Genomic DNA, 20,784 nt, shown 5'->3' with positions numbered 1-20,784 from the left:
GTGTACTTAGCTGCCACTTCACCAGCTTCTAGTTTTTAACCTGCGACTCCTTTAAAGGATACCCATCGTCTCATTAACTCAGAGAAAGGGCCATGGAATTAACGAAGGGAGAGATACATTGAGAGAAAATCCACCAGTCCTCAATCAGAACACGCCTCCTTACTTTAACAACAATTCTACCGCTAATAATGTTTTCCTTTGTTGTAATCCCTGCATTAGCCCTTTAGGATAGGACAATTCTTATTAGTTCCCTTTTGCAAAAGTGGAGGGTGGGTGGGGGGCTGAGGCTGGGCAAGTGTGGCTTGTCTAAGGCCATGGGTTGCCAGTCTCCAGAGATCTCCTGGAATTTACAGCTGGTATCCAAATAGGGTTGCCAGCTCTAAATTGGGAAATTCCTGGAGATTTGGGGCATGAAGCCTGGCGAAGGCAGGGTTTGGGGAGGAAAACGACCTCAGCGTGGTATAATTCCATAGAGTCCACCCTCCAAAGCAGCCATGTTCTCCAGGTGAACTGATCTCTGTTGCCTGGAGATCAGTTGTAATTCCAGCAGATCTCCAGCTGCCACCTGGAGGCTGGCAACTCTATCTCCAGGTTATAGTGATCAGCTCCCCTGGGGACAAAACAGCTGCTTTTGGGCAGCAGGGTACGATGCCATAGAGTCCACCCCCCAAATGGGTGAACTCTATGACATCATACCCCGTTGAGGCTTCCTCCTCAAGCCACATCCTGCCCAGGCTCCTCCCCTGCCCCAAATTTCCAAACCCAGCAAGATTTGAACCCAGTCACAGTGTATCGGGGTGTACTGAGCATTTAACTTATCAGGTAAGATCCTGGCAGTGCATCACAGGTGAGCCAACCTCCCATTGTTGTCACTGTGACCTGAGTCCAAACCAAGAAACCCCAGGATGGGAACTGCTTAGCCAGCATGCTCCAGAAGCTGCTTTAATGTCCTGGGCCGTTTCCACACGGCTTACCTCAACCCGGAATGCTGCGCAACATGCCGAAAAAAATGCGGAAGATCACATTTTCTCGCGTGAGTTTTGTGCGATGTTTCGGCACGTTGCGCAGCGTTCCGGGTTGAGGTAAGCTGTGTGGAAACAGCCCTGGTTTCCTCCTGAGGTGCATATTTTTTGATGGTATACTTAATTGTTACAAGAACAAATGCAAGAAATTGCAGTCCGGGAAAATCAAAGAGCAAACTGGCACCTCATGAATGAGATCCCATCTTATATGGCAGCACTGAAGCATATCTGTGATGAAAAGCACCAGGTGGAGCAGGGAGAATCAAAGAAGAAGCAAGGAGCAGCTAGGGTTGCCAACTCCAGGCTGGGAAAGTCTTGGAGGTTTGGGGGGGGTGTAGCCTAGGGATGGTGGAGTTGGGGAGGGGGAAAAGATCAGTGGGATGTGATCCATACAGTCCTCCTTCCAAAGCATCTATTCCCCCCCTCATGGGAACTGATCTCTGTCGTCTGGAGATCGTTTGTAATTCCAGGAAATCTCCAGGTCCCACCTGAAGATTGGCAACCATAGGAGCAGCCCAGGGCCGGTGCTTCTGCACATCCAAGTCTCTTTTTAAAAAATGACTGGCTAGGAGACTTGGAAGATAATATGATGGCCGCATGAGGATAAAGGGCAGCGCAGCTTTGGGCGTGACCTAGGTGTGGCACACTCCGTTTAGAGAGATGACTGTGCCGGTCAGAGACAGTAGCAATGTGGCCCATTCAATAAAGCATGACAAGACAATCCTATAAAATAACCTTTCTATAAATATCCTCCAGTCCATTGGTTTTAATATTTTGCCTTGAGCATGAGCAACAGAGCCCTCACCTGGATAGCACAGGTGAGCCTGACCTCGTCAGATCTCAGAAGCTAAGCTGGGTCGACCTTGCTTAGTAATTGGATGGGAGGCCTCCAACAAAGTCCAGGGCTGCAGAGACAGGCAATGGCAAACCACCTCTGTTGGTCTCTTGCCATGAAAACCCCACCAGGGGTCGCCATAAGTCAGCTCTGACTTGAGAGCACTCTCCACCACCATCATGACGTACAGAATCCTGGGGCTACACCATCCTGAGCTGTGTGGCATGCTCCCATCCTGACCTGCACTCTCATAATGATGCCGAAAAGGTGGTGGCAAACACGTTTTTCCTCTCTAACCCACATTGTCATAAGCTTGCCCAGTCTCAGGGCATCACCCCAAAATGCAGGATTTCCAGGATGCAGTTTGTACTAAGAATGAGAAGCCAGATGGCATCAATTTTCTGCCTGGCCCATCCCTCTGTTTCTGTCCCTGTTCTAAAGCCTCCTCCCCACCACAGCATGCTTTCCCAGTCGCAGTCTCCCTCCCTCCTGTCCTTTTGGACAGAGCAAATCAGATGCAGACATCAAGACAGACATAATTCATACAGTTCAGAGATGCATGAGAAAGGCCAGTGAGCATCTAAGATGGAATGCACATCTGTGTTTAAAACACGTCACATCTGCAGGCTCTGCCTCCATTTCTGACATGCATCGTGATACTAGGCTGAACAGGTGCAACTCCCCAGGCCAATCTGTTCCCGTACCAGACCCCACACAAACATCCTGCTGTTGCGCATCTCCCATTCAAGCCCTGCTGAAATGCCCAGCAGAATTTCTGGAAGGATTGTGCCCTATAGAAGTGTCATTTAAAATTTCTGCCTTGGGTACAGGGTAGGGGAGCAACCTATTTATGGATTTTTCTCCCCTCCTAGACTGGTGACAGTGAAGGAGAATAGAAAGTTTCCTTTACTTTGTTATCATGCCTGCCTTACAGAAAGGAAAGTTTCTTATTAACATGAGAAAAGACTACAGTTCCCAAAGGAATGCTTAACTTCTAAGATAGCCAATGTAGTGGTTAGTGTGTGGGGGAGACCCAAGTTCAAATTGCCCACTCTGCCACGGAAGCTTATTGGGTGACCTTGGCCTAGTCTTTCTCCCTCTGTCCTAACCTACTTCACAGAATCGTTGTGAGGGTAAAACAGAACAGGCGAGCCTGGAGCTGGTGTGGTTTGGAGAGAGGAGGAATCTCAGCAGGGTACAATGCCAGAGAGTCCACCTTCCAAAGCAGGCGTTTTCTCCTGGGCAACTGATAATCACAGCCACTCCCAGAGAATCTTCGAGTCAAGAATTATTTATGGACTCTCTGTTACGACTGGGATATCGTGCTTATGAATTTTGAATGTGGATGATAATTATGACAAAAAGTTGGCTTGAGGATACCTACAGTTGACGGGTGCTGTTTATGTATGTGCACTTTATGAATCTTTTGTGCAATATGTCCTCCCACTTGAGATCAGCACTTTAGACTAGCACTTTGTCAGTTCATTGATACATATCCTCTATGAAATGGTTTGTTCAATAGGAAGCACTTTAAGAATTGACCTTCTTATTAGTACAGAGAGTTACTTTGGAAGTACAATTACACTTGTATGAGCTACAACAGAAGTGCCTAAGTTGTACACAGTTACTAGTAAAATACCCAGAAATTGTTATATGACTTGTCCTTATTGTTATCATCTAAAGGGACCTTTTGTAAGTATTTGTGGAGTGAGTATGACCTGCAGTTTGGCGGCCCTAATCCTGAGGCTTTTGGATCTTCTTAGCTGATGTGCAAGGGACTCGCTCGTTCAGTCCTGCAAGCTCATTCCTGTATCGCTCTGTGCTAGAATCCTACACATTCCTTGCAATTGACGCAAAGCAAGCACCTCTGTTTTCTTTTGCAAAACCCTAAAAGAAAGCTCTCGTTGTGAGAGGAAACAATCTGAGATTGCTGTTTTGTTTCTTTAAAAAAAGATGGCATTCTAAATGCATACGCATAAAGCTTTCTGCATGCCGTACGACAGAGAGACCGGTGCATGGCACAGCCAAGCAGTAAAACAAAATACCTTTGCATATGGATATAGAGAAATTTAATGGCTATGGCAAAGCAATCCTCCAGGTAGTATAGGTGATCGTTCCCAAGCTGTTATGTAATAGCCGAACAGTTACAATGCAGGTCACAGCTGGGAATGTAAACTTGTGGGACGCTTCATGTTTTCCCCACCCAAATTCATTCCAACTTTTTCCAATGGTATTTTTAAACGTTAGCAATAGCAACTAGATATATCATTGTAGATATGGCCTCTCCAAACATCCCAAAAGATTGCCTATAAAGTTTATGTTCTCTTATGCGGCAAGATGTTATAGTCATCTTTCTACCAATCAGGACAAAGTTATACCAGGTTGTTTAGAGTGGGAATCGATGAAGAATGGGCCGGGTGTGTGTGTGTCACATGATAGCTACTTGAAAGCTTCCACTGGGATCCGTAGCCAAGTGGAGAAACTGTTACTCTAGCTAGACAGCAAGTTTGGTGTTAGTTGCCTCAAACTGCTTGGAAACCCAAGGAAATGGAGATAGCTGATAATCACGTGAGCGTAACCCATTATCAGAAGCAAGAGAGGAACTCCTCAATTCGAGTTTAAATGTGGAGTTCTTGATACCCATAGCAGAAACACAGGCGAGGTCTCCCCAAAGTACAGTCTGACATGGATGTGGAACACATGAAACTACTGCAATTGGTTCTATCCATTTGGGGATTGCATACAATCCCCAAGAGCAGGGTGTGTGTGACCAAAGCAGAGCAACTCTTATGCGGCCTTCTACTTTACAGTCAGGGCGTAAAATATATTGGCTACTGAGCTACAAGTTGGCAGGCCAAAGCAGCCTCAAGTGGAAACAATTTTCACTGCAGCCAGCGGGGTGCTTGCCAGAAAGCAATTCTGTGCCCGTTTACTTAGAAGCAAGCCCCACTTAAATCCGTGAGATTTACTCTCAGCTAAACGTGCACAGGATGGAGAAGATATTAGTTATAAACACCAGATTCTTCTATAGCAATCTATTCGAGGGAATGGCATTCCTATTTTATATGTCAACATTGCCAAGTATCAGGATCCAGATGCTGAAAAACTAACCTTGATGTCGTAAAATCATGAAGGCAAAAGCCACCCAAGTTCGAAGGAATGATGGATAATTCATCCTAGAGGGAAAAAAGAAGCGTAACAAACAGCTGTCCTTGTGGAACCAGATATAATATGTAAATTCCACATTAAAAGGTTAGATTGCCCGGAAACTGTTTGATTCATCTAGAGCATCTGAAGTTTGGGGAATTAAGCTCTTTGTCTGTGTACACAAACATGAAATCTCTTAATTAGTAGCAAATAACAGCACGCTCTTGTTATAAAAAGTAAATTGCTTATATTGTCAGGGCACAATCTTGGGGCGGGAGAATAGAAAATGCCTCCAACTTCACCCTTAATCGATTCATATATAGAAACCGCTCACAGGAAACATTCAATCCCATAATAACCCCAAACAATTTCTTGATGATCTCAATGCTACAAAGCTTGCCACTGAACAGCTTTTCATTGTCAAGCGAAATCGAGAGCCAATTATCAACAGAGAGAGCTCTCATCCTTTGAAGACTTTCAACATTGCTTTAACTAATCCTTAAAAGAATTTTTTTAAGGGTACCAGTTGGTGAGATGATGAACACAACATTTCTTGACTGGTAGGGAAAAAAAGTATAAATATTGACACAGCTGCCCATCTTCTACATTAGACAGATATCAATTTTATAAGAGAGTTTGGTAGGGCAGGAGATAAAAATGAAGTGATATAAATTATAGAGAAATCCGAGGAAGACGTTTGAATCCCTTTCGTACCCAGTGAAATTTAATATACATTATTAAAACCGTATGAAATAGTTCTAAAGATAAGTAGTCCCCATTTCATTACCTTTTCATTTTTATTCAATCTGGGTCGAATTTATTTATTTAATTCATTTTGCCCCCTGGTGTAACTGCCTGTTGCAGGGAACGGCAGTGCTGATTTATATACAAGATTAAGTGCTAATGAAGTCCTCCCCTGTCACCTCAACGGTGGGAACAGTCCTGGGATGAATAACTGACCCATGGCTGAAGCTGGTTGCTTGCACATTCAAGAGATTCTCAATCTGGAGCAAAGGAAAAGCGTGAACCGTCTTCTGCCCTTCTACAGTATTTATAACTGAGAATTAACAGGCTTAAGAGCAAAGGCATCAATGCAAATGATTTGCTAGTATGGGCAAGGAAGAGGACCCTTGGTTTAGTTATCTGTCTCAGGCAAAATCTAGAAGGGCTTAGTAGCTGATAAGGCTGCAGCCATACACACTCTCTAAGGCCCACTGAGAACAGTGGGTATTTTCTCATGAGTAAACATGCACAGGACAAGGTTGCTACCAAAGTTCTGGAGAGCAACAGAATGAGACTTCTGCATAACCGGCTTCTTCTAGACTGTGCTCAATGTCTATGGAGAGAAATTTTTTTGTAGATTGAAAATGCAAGCAAGCTCATTAAGACTTGTGCATAATTCTTTATCAGCTGTACTATCTAATTGATCCTTAGGATACAAACAGTTGATTTGTGCCATATGCAAACAGCGGGACTAAAATACAACCATTACGGCTTCCTCCTGCAAGAATGGGCTGTCAATCATATTTTCTGAAATCCTCCCTCTATAACTGAAGATACTTAAAAACGGATCGTCCTCTAATGTTCTTTTAAAATCTTTATCTCTGAAGCATCTTTCAACAGACATTCATTTTCCTTTTATGAAGAAGTGATGGTACAAGAGAGAGATCTAATTATATATAAACACACATTTCTTTCTATATACGAAATCAGGATTTATTGTTGATATAGCAAATGCCATTTAATTATCAAAGCAATGCATATTTGCCATAATACAAATACTTTCCCTCCTGCTTCCGTTTAAACTGCTCTGTTGGAGAGGCAGGTTTCATTTCAGCCTCCCCAACTTTCCCCTGTCTTTCTAACCCTTAAGACAAAGAGCTTAAAGTTTGCTTCTTAGGTGTTCTACTATATGACACTGATAGCTTATAGAACTATCAAAGGACATATGTCAAAGGAAGAGGTTTATAGTGGGAGTTTTTTGAGAGAGAAAGGAAAAAAACCCGAAACACATATATCTATATAGGGATAAAAAAAAGTCACCAACCTGGTCTGTGGCAACGCGAAGAAAATGAAATCTGAAATTTAACACCAAAACTTTGATAAACCCAGGGGAAATTATGTCAACGAAGGACACATGTCAAGACTCTTTTGCCAATTATTGATGACGGCTGAGGTCCCTGTTTGGTCTTTCAAGTGAAAAATAAAGAGTTTCCCTTATGGAGTAGCGTTGAGTTTCAGTTACGAATAAATCCTCTTTCCCGTTCTATTGATTAATGGCAAGTTGGTTAATCAAAAGCGTACATCAGAACGTGGGCTGCAAACCGGCAGCACTCTCTCTTTCTCTCTCTCTTTCTGAAAAGTTAGACCTTCCCGGAGACTCGGGAGGGAAATGGCAAGGCTATCAGGAACCAGGTATGTGGCTGTTTTGATCAGAATCACTTTACACTTAGGGGGGGAACCCTACAAAAGAAAAGGCACCCCCTTCCTTCTTTGTGTTAGTGAGGGAGGGTCTATATAAGGTTACAGAATTAGCATTAAACAGCATAGGAATTAAAAAAACACACAGTACAAAGTAAGGGCCTTTAGAAGCTCCGTTAAGTTCATTTCCCTCTGCTTTGTTTTGCATTCAGACAGATGCAAAGAAATAAGTGCAGGGCGGCTTGCCCTTTATTGACTAAATTTATACCTTGCCTTTTGGACTAGAAAATTTCTTGCAAAGGGAAGTGGGGAGAGGGAATCCTCCCATCTCTCCACTTGCCTTCAGAGTTTTCAGTTGTTCCTAGCTTGGCTTTATGTGTTTAAAGGATGGCTCGGTGTCTAGAAATCAACTGGTGAAGTTTTTCACAGCATGGGAAATAAATGTGACCACCAGCTAACATTTGTACAAGAAGTGGTTATTCAAGGCAGGGCTCCAGTGAACAGCTAAAAAGTTCTTTGAACTTTTCTTCCTAACCCTTCTTTGAACTTTTCTTCCTAACGTTTGTCCTCTGGGAAGATGCTTTGATTCAGATTTCCCTTCTTAAAACAAAAGTTTGACCATTCAAAGTGGGAGGGAACAAGGAACCCTTCAATCTGATCATTTCAAAGGAAGATTTCAAGGCGACAGTCCAGTACGTTTACAATGAATTTGCTTGCTATAAGACGGTCCAGTTCAATGGACCAGCATCTAGAGGCTGGGAGCATTTAAATCTTTACATACAAGCTGAGATCTAGATATCCACTGGTGCAAGAGGGCTGAGCATCCAACCTAGGACCTTGTTCGTGAGTAGCTGAGGTTTTGGCAGACGACACCATCCAGACTTTCACTCATTAGAAATTTAGAGTTGTCACTGTTAAAAAATGGAGTTTATAGATAGCACCAATCAACAGGTGAACCTTTTCTTGACATGAAGTTCTCTGTAAGTTGACAACTGCACAACAGAGGAGAAAAACAACACAGCCCCATGCACAAACCAAAGTGACAAAGTCCAACCTGAAATGGTATGACCAATGATAGATGCAACTCTGTAGAACCTCCGGCCAAGGAGCCATTCAGAAACAAGGGATGGGCTCGATTACCAATATTCTCCTTCAGTAGAGGAGAAGAAACCAATTAGGAGCAAGCATTGGAAGCCTTAATCCTATACTCCTGACCCTGGTCAGTTGGCTGTGTGGTTTGGCTGGGCTCCTGCACTCTGGGTCACGTTGCTCTCACTTTTAATCCATTTTGAAGACCAGAGGATTTGACCTACAGATTATTGTGGATGCATATGGATTTTTGTGGTTTTCTAAAATGTTCATGAATGGTCAAGATGATCATTTCAGCCCATCGATTTTCTTCGGCAACCAGCTGCTTTGTTTTTGTTTTATGCCGTTTTTATGCAAATGACACAAAAGATCATTTTTTTAATTAAAATTTTTTGTTTTAATGACAATAAACTATTAAACTATATACAATCATGAATTTGCAGCCATACAAGAATACTAAAATTCGCTAATACATACATCAAAATTAATAAACACATAACGTCATAATAAGTAACAATTGAATGCATATTAAAGCAGTTTAGAGGGTTATATCTGAGCATATATCTGAACAAATATAAGGAGAAAGTACTTGTAAATTCTAACATATTAAATTGACAGATTACTGATATATTTGCATATGTATGAAACAGTTTAAGACCAGGTAAGGAACTATTATTTTCGAGGTATTCAAACAAAGGGAACCATTTCTCAATAAAGTTGGTTGTTCTTGGAAAATTTTCTACTTGGTAAATTTTATCATATAACTTTTCTGATATATAATGGTCCCAGATTTTTTTGTGCCAGTTATCAATTGAGGGTGTAGACTTGGATTTCCAAAAGGTAGCGATTGCACTCTTTGCGGCTACTAGTAGGGTGGCTATTAGGTCTCTTCTTATTGTTGAAATTTGGTCTTGGTATTTGAAAGTCATCATTTTTAATGGCTATATTCCTTCTGAATTCCATTAATGTGACTGGAAGAAAAACTTACAAAATCAAAACAGAGTGGAAATTCAGTAGCATCCTTGCTACAAATGCTATGTGCCCTTGCAGAATTTTTGGAAGTCTAGAAGAAAGAGATGGCATTTGTAGTGGGGAATAAGCTACACGGAGGATCATCAAAGTGAGGCTTCATTCTCCATCTCCAATCTTCATGTCCCCGTTTTAATTCACGGACCCCCCCCCCCATCCTCTTGGGTGCATAAATTCACACTGGGGAAGGGATGACCTGCTAGAGCTTCTACATATACATTCCTGTTGGACATTGCTCCAATACAAGATTATTCGGTGTCTAAAGGGGGAAGCCCTGTGCATGTGTGGTATATCACATTTCCAAACTTTCATTCCTAGCAGGTATTTGAGAATTCATCACATCCTGGCCTTCAACCTGAGGAAGAGGAATGAATGGCCCGATATTTTGTCCCAGATGGACATTGGCACACTCAGAACTGGACTGCAGGCTGTTGTTTTGAGGAAGATTCTGTGCTTTGAATGTCATGGAAGATGAGGAGGAATGACCCATCTTCAGATTTTTCTTCTCACGAGGGGGGTTGGGGCTGAAATTTTAGCTTACTGAGTGCTTGAGAGACACTGGAACAACCCTGAGACCGTTGGTGCATGCCCAAGCAGCAATAAAAATCACAGTATGGAGTACCAATGAAAAGACTGTTGAAGTGGTACCTCCCATATTCCCCCTCCCAGAGAGTGCCAGAATGAAATCTGTTACACAGATTTAGCACATTCTAATAACGTTCCTACATCGTTAAACGGGGAAAAACAGTTTTCTATCACCATGCTTTCTACAAGACTTGAAACTTCTACTTTGCAAATTCTGTGCTAGCATCTTAACCGACATAGAAATAGCTGGGGTCATGTACAAACCCAGCTATTGATAGAACAAGTCGATTTCTGCAGCACTGTTGAGGTCAAAGAAGATGGTGCTAAGGAGAGGCAGATGGCCATGGTCTACTTGGATTTGTGCCCAATTTAATTGGTGGGAGTGGAAGCAAAATTTTTAAACAAGACATCTCCACAAACTCATGTCTATGCAAAGATGTGAGTTTATTGAAATTATCCAACTGATTGACTAATGAAAGTACCTTCTTGAATACTGCAATACAAACAAATGGTGGTTCTCGGAGCAGAGTGACTCTGCCCCCTTGATACCAAGAGACATACTTAGTAGATTCGGAACATATATATTTTAGAAGATCTCCATGCTTAAATGGCATTTAAACAGGAAGAGTGTTTTTTTTCCTAGATGCAGAAAGGTCAGGAATGGATGCCCTTTGGGATTCTCGGAGATATGGCTGAAGTTCAATCAAGCTGATCAGCAGGAACAAGACTGCTTGCCAAAGATTCCGAGTTCTCAGGTTTTGGCATAATGTGCCCACTTAAATAATTAAAACTGTGTCCTAATCTTCTTAAATCTAACTGTGCTTCTTGTTCTGGCCGTAGTCCAAATCCGCCAAAGGATAAAGAGCCCTTTTTCTGGTAAAAGCAATCAAACAGAGGCTTGGCATTTGTTGAAGATGAAACTAGCATCAGTTTTAATGAGAACCGGAAGCAGTTTGGGATGCCACACCAGGAATGGCCCTGTTTCAGAAGATAGGATCAAGAAAGAGTAAAAAATGGTCCACACCTTCTTTGACCAATGGCCAGATTATCACCTTGTCAATAGGTTTATGAGTTGACCTGATTTTCACTGCCATTGGGTATCCGGCTTGCACAACCGTGAAACCCGACCACTTTGTGACCCATCAGTCCAAAGTTTATATCATATCTCAGCCATACATGACAAACAATCCATGTATCACCATCACAAACCCATTTCAGTGTGGACAAAACTGACCTACAACCTGATGAGCACAAAAGAATGAGTGAACTGGCATGGGAAAGGAATAGCATTTGGATTTTTATGGCAAGAAGCCAAATCAACAGAACCTTTAAAAAACAAACAAAAAGGAGGCATATTTTTGTTTCATGAGATGCAACAACAGTTGTAAAGGATACCATCAAAATTTTCCCGCAGCTCAGCAAATGACAAAAAATTTAGATCTGCCTCTCTGTCCAAAGCATACATTCATGTCATTTCCCATTGGCTGTTAGAAAAAGTCCAAGATATCACCACTGGTGTTTTTTTTTATTTGCCAGCAAATATTTCTCTGGTGTTGGTAAGAGAGTAAACATTTCAGTTATTCTAAAAGATGACAAAGAGGTTGGTTTCTATCCCCTTTCAGAATCATTTTCTACTATTACTTTCAACTACTCATCCTATCTTCATCAAGTAAATTGCTGCAGTTGACTTCACCCGGATCTAGAAAGGACATCTGGCACAACCCTTAAGCCTCAAAATCGCCAGACGATTTATTCTTCCACGGCATCAATGACAGCTGTACTAATTGGTTCTGGAGTCTTTGAGAGCCAAGACTTCAAAACATTGTAATTGGAAATCCCAGCATTCCAAGCAAGAAGCCAATGCCACACAAACATGTCCACAGACCTGGCTTATGGCACCCAACAGGCATGATTGCTGTCACCACAATTGCTCCTGTGTTGTTTCAACAACTCACGAACCATGTCATACAACTGAACCCAAATAGTTGTGATGGAAGGACTTTACTACTTGCAACGAATCACAATACGCTCATCACGTTGGATTTTCAAGTTGCAACACATCAAGGTCAGATGGAGGGTTTGTTAAGTGCAATACATACAGATTGGCATAGTTTCTGCCTTTACGGCAATGCTTTGGTTCGGTTCCCATCTCTTTCTGTATCAACTAAGCGGCCTGAACGGCTCCATTAAGTATCTGCGGCAGACATATGGGGCATCATTAGCAAACAATTGCTGGTGAAATTAATACAAGGCCAGATGGACAAGCAGGTGTTGACGCTCTTTTTTAAAAAAATCTGTAAGATTTAGGGATTTTTAAAACAAAGTACAAGGTTGACTCCTCCCCACTTTCTACTGTTGCAAGAGGAGTCCTCAAAGGCATTGATAGGAAGCATGAAACATGACAAGTCTGCAGAAAGAAGGGGAACTCAAGCAAGATTTGCCATCTCACTTGTGCTAAGTCACATATTTGAAGACTTCCTCTCTCCAGGGCTTTGCAGGTAAATGGCCATCGCAGAAAACGTGAGGCTCTTTTGTTGTACAGTGCCTATGGCCATGTGCATTCCTCATGTGCTGTAGAATCCAGCATTTTGAGAATCCCACCTTTAAAGTAGTAAGTTTCAGGCTACCACAGCTGCAGACACGATTTTTTCCCCCTGGAACGTAAAATTTTAGCACAACTTAAGAGAAAGTTAGGTTCATCCGACTTGCATTGAAACCAAAGGAAATTAAGTGCATAGTGTTATGCACATAAAGGGTGAAATCAACAAGTCAGCGAAGCACACATCTTTTTTACTCTGCTCATCAATACGTTCCTTTAGTTCTCCCCCTGCACTTGCATGCCCTACTAGACCTCTCGTCCCCACACTCTTTCCTTCCCTCTCTCCATTCTCTGTTGGCACAGCACTCTTTGGTGAAAAATAGTCATCTTTGTCCAAAGGAGTCATAAAGGCAAAATTCAAGGTGTTGCTGTTGGCCTTTACAACCCTCCTCAGCCCAAGACCTACATGCCTAAAGGGCTGCCTCAGAGCCAAACTACAAGTGACGCCTTACACAGGTTGGACACTTGTCAGCTTCCCTCAAGTTTTGATGGGAAATGTAGGCGCCCTGGTTTTACAGCTTGGCTCTCCATTACAGCTGCAAGACCAGGATGCCTACATTTTCCATCAAAACTTGAGGGAAGCCGACTAGTGTCCAACCTGTGTAAGACGTCACTTGTAGTTTGGCTCTCACTCTCAGTAACCCCAAACATCAATGCAGACAGAGTCAAGAGATGCTGCCAACAGTGCCCTCTGTGTCAAGTGAGGTCAATGAAGGACAAGGAATAATACTTTCACAGAGCGCTGTCATTTCCCCTTGCCCTGGCCTGAATATCCCAGGCAAGCCAGATCTCATCAGAAGCTAAGCTGGGTTAGCCTTGGTTAATAATTGGATGGGAGACTGCCAACAAAGACCAGGGTCAGTCTATATACAAACCCAGGAAAAAAACACAATATCAAGGTTTTATAAGTAATTTTTATCAGTTTTTCTAAATGTGCAAAGTGCAAAGGCAATTACTGTGCAATTAAATACAATGAGTAAAGTCAAAAGTCCATGTAATAAAAGTCCAACTGGTGAAAACCATACAATTTCCAATTTTTCTTTCATTGACAGATTCAGTGGCATAGACCATCATGTTGTCTAGAAGAACTAAAGCTGACCGTTCCTTTAAACATACAGCCAACGGGTTTTCGCTAGCAGATTTCCAATTCCCGTTTCGTACTCTTACTTCCTCACAGGCATGATTTTCATGGATGGTCACCAATCAAATTCACACGCATCACTCAGTTGGAAGAGGACGGAATCGTATAACTTTATCTCATTGTATTTAATTGCACAGTAATTGCCTTTGTACTTTGCACATTTAGAAAAATTGATAAAAATTACTTATAAAACCTTGATATTGTGTGCCCCCCTCCCCGGGTTTTGTATATAGATAGTGTCTGACTTGTCCGGGGGATCCTCTCTTGTTGTTAACGAAGACCAGGGTTGCAGAGGCAGGCAATGGCAAACCATCTGTTAGTCTCTTGCCATGAAAACCCCACCCGGGGGATTGCCGTAAGTCAGCTATTACTTGACGACACTCTCCACAACCATGACCACTTCCCCACCAGTGACAAAAGCAAACTCTGTGTTGATTTTTCAACGCTTGTAAGACCCTTCCTCTTTCAATTAGTTTTTAATTAACCATGCAGGGGTGGTGAAGAGGGGGTGAGATTTGATCGAGATGTTTTCATCCAGCTGTTTTAAACTGCAGTTTTAATTCTGAATGATTGTTATTTGAACGGCATGGTCTTACTGGATTTTGTATTGATTAAGGTTTACTTGCTACAGCAAATGCAAGAAAGGCATGGTGTACACCTTTTAAATAAAGAACATGCAGGCAATATGGTTTGCATAATTTATTCTGAAAGCAGAATTTTAAGTCTAGCAAGATCAGAGCTGGGGATCCCCCAACAGTGAACAACTCCAATCCAGCTCAGACCATACACGTCACAGGTGGGGGGAACCAAGTACAAGGTTGGCGTTTGTTTGCTATAGCTTGGTACTCAGTTACCTGAATTCTGCAACTCGTAAATACGCAACTGTTCAAAGTCATCGAAACATGTGAGCTGACCAAGAACTGCGGACATACACAGTTTTAACGTTCTGTTCAGAGAGGACCACATATGCTAAGTTAAGAATTTATCATAATTGCACATAGTGCAACTTTGGTACAAGAAAGGAGTGCTGACGATTCCTTGGGAAAGAAAAAGGGAGCTGTGATTAGAGAAGCTGTCTCCCCCTTTGGGGCCCAGCAAAAGTGTTATTCAATAGCCTTGTCAGGTCTAGTGAAAGTTGCTCTCTATAGTATGTTTTTATCCTGCCCTTCTTCCAACAAGCTTAGGGCAGCATACATGGCCAAGCAAGAGAGTGAGATTTGCCCAATTAATATCACGAGAGAGTGTGGATTTAAACTTGGGTTGCTTAGCGGTCCCCAACCTTTTTGAAATGTGGGTACCTTTGGAATTCTGACCCAGGGTAGTAGGAGCAGCTGCAAAAGAGAGGTCAGGCAAACCCTAAAATGTTAAAGAGCGAGGCTGTGCATAATTCTGATAGTAACTCTTCCAAAATTTCAGGCAGAAGCTCCATTACAACAGCATTCCTTTTAAGAGAAATGTATTGTTTAAAAATATTATCTTGCATACACACAAAATAAGTATACTTATTGACCTAGCCAAGAAACTCTCATCTGGCAGTACCTGTGTATCTTTGGCAGGCATCAAAACATTTCCATAAGTTGGGCAAAAGCCCCACCTGCCCCATTCCATTTTCCAAAAACAGTTGGTGCTCGCCAGCAGATTTCCTAGCACTCCCCATGGCAACCAAGAGGGGAATCTTGTCCTTGCCCAATACTCTTAACCATGATACAGATCCAGCAATAGGAATTATGCACATTTCTTCTGCAACTTCAAAACAGAATGCAAAAGGGAGTTGTATGTTAGGACGTATTTCCAAGCAATGGCCAACATGGGATACGCGTATCATTTCCTGGCTCGGTCCCTATTGTTCAGCGCGTCTCTGATAAGAAGGAACCATCTGCTACGGCTGCTTCAGAAATCCACCTTATCCATGGCCAACAGCCAGACAAAATGGCAAAATACAAACACGACACATACATTCTTTAACAAAACCCAACGGCCGAGACTAGGTTTTATGTGAAGAACACAGTGTGTGTGTGGGGGGGGGCGGGGGGCGGGATCCCACTTAAGATCTTTCATGATGGTTGCAAACCTTTTATGTGGCTGCACAAGCACATCAAGGAGATACAAATGGTTGTGGGGTTTTTTTTGGGTGCATCAGATTTTTTTTTTTTGAAAAAGCCTGCTTGTTGCGATGGAATGCCACCCCTGAGGTCCGGCCCTTGCTGTTTGCATACACTAGGAATGGTCCACTGCATTCAACAGGAAAATCCAGACCAAGAAATAATATCTCTGGCAGGTGAAAAGCTCTTCCCGCTGCCTTCTTCATCCCTGAAAAGGTGATCTAAGACAGCATGAGTTCTACACAAGCACAGAAAACCTGCCGAATGCTTGCGTGTAGGTTTCCTAAGTATTTTGGCATTCACTTAATTCCCTAACCAGGGCCCGCATGTTTTCTTCTGATCAATAAAATGGAGGGGAGGTTATCAGAAGCCAGAAGGGTGACAAATAACAATTCCAGCAGTTAAGGGCAGAAAGCAGCTTTGACAGCTGTACGTTGCTCTCCCCCATCTCCATCATGAATGGCAGAATAAACTATGCATAACTTATACAGGTTGCAGAATTCTGATTCTGGAGTACAAGCAGCCCTGCGGAGACGTTGAGATAAGGACACGTCATTCTCTTATGAGAGCAGAAACACAAACGTAGATTTTCAAGGAATCCTTCACAGACTTTAATACGTGGTACGGTTCTTTCTATGAAGCCAACACCTGTGCAATGACTGCAGCCCACCGGCAAATACAACATTTCATTAATGCCTGTCACTGCTGCATAAATATTAGGGAAAGGGGAGGGGGGAGGGAATACTGTTTCATACAGTTCAGTTGTCCGTTCCTTTTCACGTGATTCAGTTCTCTTGCCCAGATAGCCGTACAACTGCAGGGCTAACATCTTTTGCACGTTAAGACCACAGTCGCAATAATAATAATTATTGTGTAATAAGGTTATTACACAACCCTATCTTCAATAAAACTTTGCTTTATAATAAAATATCTTATTAACATGACCATTTCCCATTTTGTGTAAATATACATATACACACACATCGTACATAAAGCATTAGTTTTGGAGCTCCACTGAGGGATAACTAAGAAGCATTTTACTTCCCAACTGGATGGGAAACCAAACTGCCTCAGCTACGCTACAGCTTATAGAGCCCAGAGTCATTTCAACACATAGCCTGGAATGACTCCACATATACATATGCAAGTATTTCTTACTTGGAGCCAGTGAAATAAAAAGAGGGGCTACAGTGTTTCACAGGCAATCCTCTGCTCTATATTGCTCATCTTAAAAAAATATTTTAAATAAAGGTGGGGCAGGAGTGAGGGGGAAGAGAATGAGCTCCACGCGAAGAGATTCATGATTTCACCTGGCCTTCAACTGTCCTCTCTCTACTTTTAGCATACAGGTGGTTGGACAATTCCCAACAGCACCTTTCCTCTATTATAAAAAAGGCTACTGTTTTGGTTTTCCACTCTGCAGACCCCAAGAAGAAAAAAGATACCCGAACTGTTGGATATATAGAAAGGGAGCCCCAGAGAACAGAAGCATTGGGGGGAGGGAAGGGGGCAGGTGGAGAGGATATAACCAAGGTCAGAAGTTCACAGGTAACAAGAGCCTTGACTAAGCTGCTGGGAAAAACATTTGCGTTTTAAAAAAAGGGGTGTAAAATTGAGTAATTCTTCAGATTACAACATGTCAAAATTGACAGACAAGCAAGGATGGACAATGCAGAGGGGAAATCGCTACCTGATTTACGAACCAGACATAAAACATTTTTTTCCAGCTGGATTTCATAAAAAAACCATAAAAAGGGATTCCGCTATACAACGTGTGTGTGTGTGTGTGTAAGAATCATGGGCATTTTATACCTCTTGTGGTGGCTTCCCCTCGATAGCTGAGGAACCCTTTTTTCTTGAATTAGATTTGAGGCATACGTAGGTCTTGAACCCCAAGGTTTACTTTTAAAGTGTGCAAGAGGATTAACCCCTCTCCACCCCAAAGAAGCCCATCTGTTTTTGTTCAATGCCTTCTCCAAGGATGGGTAATCCTCTTACATCTCTGTCCTGGGAACAACCCAAGGTTTAAATCACACTTAAGACAGAGACGGGGAATACTTTTAAAGTTAATTTCTTTGTGACACAAAGCCTGAAAGTGCAGCGTTCCTGGAACGGAAGAAGCTTTGCCATCTAGCTGTCTTCCGGAGACTGACCTGGAGCAGTTGCTCCTTTGATGCCTCATATTGTTTACTAAGTAAAAGAGTCCCACCCCATTTCTAGTTTTGTCTTTAAAAGTGCAGGATACGAGTGGAAGGGTTTCGACTTCCAGTGCAAGTCTGGGCAACAAGGGACGCCGAGTGCTCCTACAAATCGCTGGGTCACTGATCACACACTCAGAACTTCGTTTCGGGTATCAAAAGCAGAGCGAACCCTCTTAAGTGGAGGACCAGGGATACTTCTCAGCTGCCAATACGAACCGGTTCGTATTACAAAAGCCAACCCCCCAAATGCCCAAAATGTTTTCTGCACTACAGCTGGTCTCAAAGCTACTCTAGAAAGCTCATAAGCTGAATGAGTTATTGGACTGATTGCGCTCAACTAGAGCGCACCCGCTACTGTGCTTTAGAAGCTGCAGCGTATGAGATTCTCTGACAGATTTTTGAGCTCCTTTACTTCACTGAAATCTAGTAGGGGACAGGATAGCCTGCAGACTTCTGTCTGGTAGAACAGTGCTTATAGAACATTTCCCCCCACCAAACCTAACTTCAGGGAACAAAGAGACGACAGGCCACCCAGGTGAATGACCTGCAATGCAGTCGTTTGAAATTGGAGTACGACTGCCAAGTGAACAAGAGCCATACAGGATCTTTTTAACACGTACTCCATGTATGGTTTTGAACTCCCTGACTGTAATAACCTCCTTGGCTTTGAAAGCTTTTCATGCTAAATTCACAAGTATACCACAGGAGATTGGAGAATGTCACGGTATTGGTGAAACCAAGTGGAAAAACATAAAAATTGCACACGCACACTCAAACTCAGTTACCTCCTCTTAAAATCATTGCCTTCGTAATCTGCACCAGATCACCATGCACGTCTCCTAGATGTGGACCTGCTACCCTGGGTTCGAGGAGTTATCTGGTACCTAGATAAGATCAAACCAAACCTCTACTGACAAACCAAAACAAAATGCGCCTGCAGAAGTCCTTGATGCGTGCATGGGTCTGAGTAAAAGTGGGCACGCACGCCCTGAATGCGAGCAGCTTATTTGGCTTTGGAGTCCACATAAATTATATCTCCATCCCGAATGCCGTAGGAGTGCAGCGCCCGTGAGTTGTACTTCATTTCCTCGGGCCCAAAAGGAGCTTCGTGGTCACAGTGGGTAACAAGCATGCTGCTGGTCGGTAACTGGACTAATGTTTTCAACTGTTTCTTTAGTTCTGCTACCGTCTGATCCAGACGAACGGTCATCTCCTCGACCTGGTCTTTGAAGTGGACCTCCACCTTGGCGCTGCTCCGAGGACGAAGATCTACCACTGCCAGTTTCTCCAGTTTCCCGTATTTTGTTACTAGCTCATGATACCTAGGAGATGTGAGAGAGGGGAAGAAAAACAAACAAAGAACATGAAACTGGAATTAGGGCTGCAAGGATTTAGGAAAGGCCCTTGAACCTATAGCCCTGAAGACCTAGGATTACACCAACTTAGGAAAAATTGTTCGAGGATAGTATATGCAAAATAACAGGAACCAGGCCTGAAGTGACCTGGGGACAGATTCATGGTTTGTGTATCTTCAAGAACAGATTCAGAGAGATAGTAAACTTAGACTATTGCAGGGAAAGCAAACAAGTCTCTTATTTTATTTTAATTTTATTAGACTTACAGCTCCTCGCCATGAACGGGTAACAACATTGGTCATACGTATAAAAACGATATAAATAAAATCCATCATCATCATAAATACAAATACAAACAAGTTTTTTCCTGACTCAAGTTCATAAAAGCTTCTGCTGGAATAAAAATGTGTCGGCCTTTAAGCTGTCACAGGACTCCTGTGCCACTGAGATCCCACCTTTTCACAGTTCAGATAGACTGTTACTGCTGTTCTATAAAACAGCCTCAAAAGTTGTCATGCAAAAAAAGAAAAGAAAACCCCACTGATTACTGCTGTCCAACTGGAAGCATGCTGCCAGAGCCACGTGCATCTCCTGATTTTCTCATCTCTGCTGGTGACTGAACCTGCTGCAGTGTGCTAGGCTGCCGGCAAAGCTACAACAATGCCCCTCTGCCTGGCCAGCTGCCCCCACTAAGCCCCCGGGGGAACAGCATCGAGGCAGGTAACCCATTCACTGTGTACCCCACATTCAGGTGTGGTCTTCGCTAGTGGAAAACTCAGAGCACCAGTGGACCAAAAGGTCACAGATGTGCCAAACAAGTCCCTCCTTCTGGTGATGCTCCTTTGTTCTGTGCTACAGGGCAGGTATTAGTATCCTTTCCCACCCACTCCCCTGGTTCTTCCTTCCTTTCCTGTAGGTTTCTCCTCTATTAGGAACGAGAAGGCAGTGTCTCTTCTGCCGGGCTGGGAAAGTGGCAAAAAGTCAACCCAAAGTACAAGGTAATTGAAATGACAAAGACGGAGAGCGGCGGAGAGAAGGTAACATTTCAGAGTCCTTCGGCGCTGCCCGGGACTGAAAGCTCCTTTTGTCTCCCATCTGACTCGGGGCTTAAACGTGATCACTGCTGTGTCACTGCCCCTGTCAGAGGACGATGGAGTCTGGCAACTGGGGAGGGAGGCCACCCCCCAGGGACTCATGTTAAACGTAGGAATGTTCCCTCAACAGCGGAGCCTCTGTCTGCCTGCAGCATGAGGTAACT

The 20,784-nt window shown here is 43.0% G+C and overlaps 2 protein-coding genes across 2 annotated transcripts in view; both read right to left on the bottom strand.

Moving 5' to 3' along the window:
• Positions 1-5,032, bottom strand: part of TECTA (tectorin alpha) — a 91,220-nt gene extending 86,188 nt beyond the window's left edge. Inside the window, 1 exon segment of the mRNA XM_054997615.1 lies at positions 4,969-5,032. Within this exon segment, the coding sequence (XP_054853590.1) occupies positions 4,969-5,032 (64 nt within the window).
• Positions 5,033-14,552: 9,520 nt separating this feature from the next.
• Positions 14,553-20,784, bottom strand: part of TBCEL (tubulin folding cofactor E like) — a 37,848-nt gene continuing 31,616 nt past the window's right edge. The window contains exon 9 of the mRNA XM_054997617.1: positions 14,553-19,493. Within this exon, the coding sequence (XP_054853592.1) occupies positions 19,175-19,493 (319 nt within the window). The 3' untranslated portion in view covers positions 14,553-19,174. The remainder of the gene's footprint in view (positions 19,494-20,784) is intronic.

Source organism: Eublepharis macularius, chromosome 14 (assembly GCF_028583425.1).
Source record: "Eublepharis macularius isolate TG4126 chromosome 14, MPM_Emac_v1.0, whole genome shotgun sequence".
NCBI classification, from domain to species: Eukaryota; Metazoa; Chordata; class Lepidosauria; order Squamata; family Eublepharidae; genus Eublepharis; species Eublepharis macularius.
Note: the sequence above shows the minus strand (reverse complement) of the source record. Positions and strands in the feature narration are given on the sequence as shown.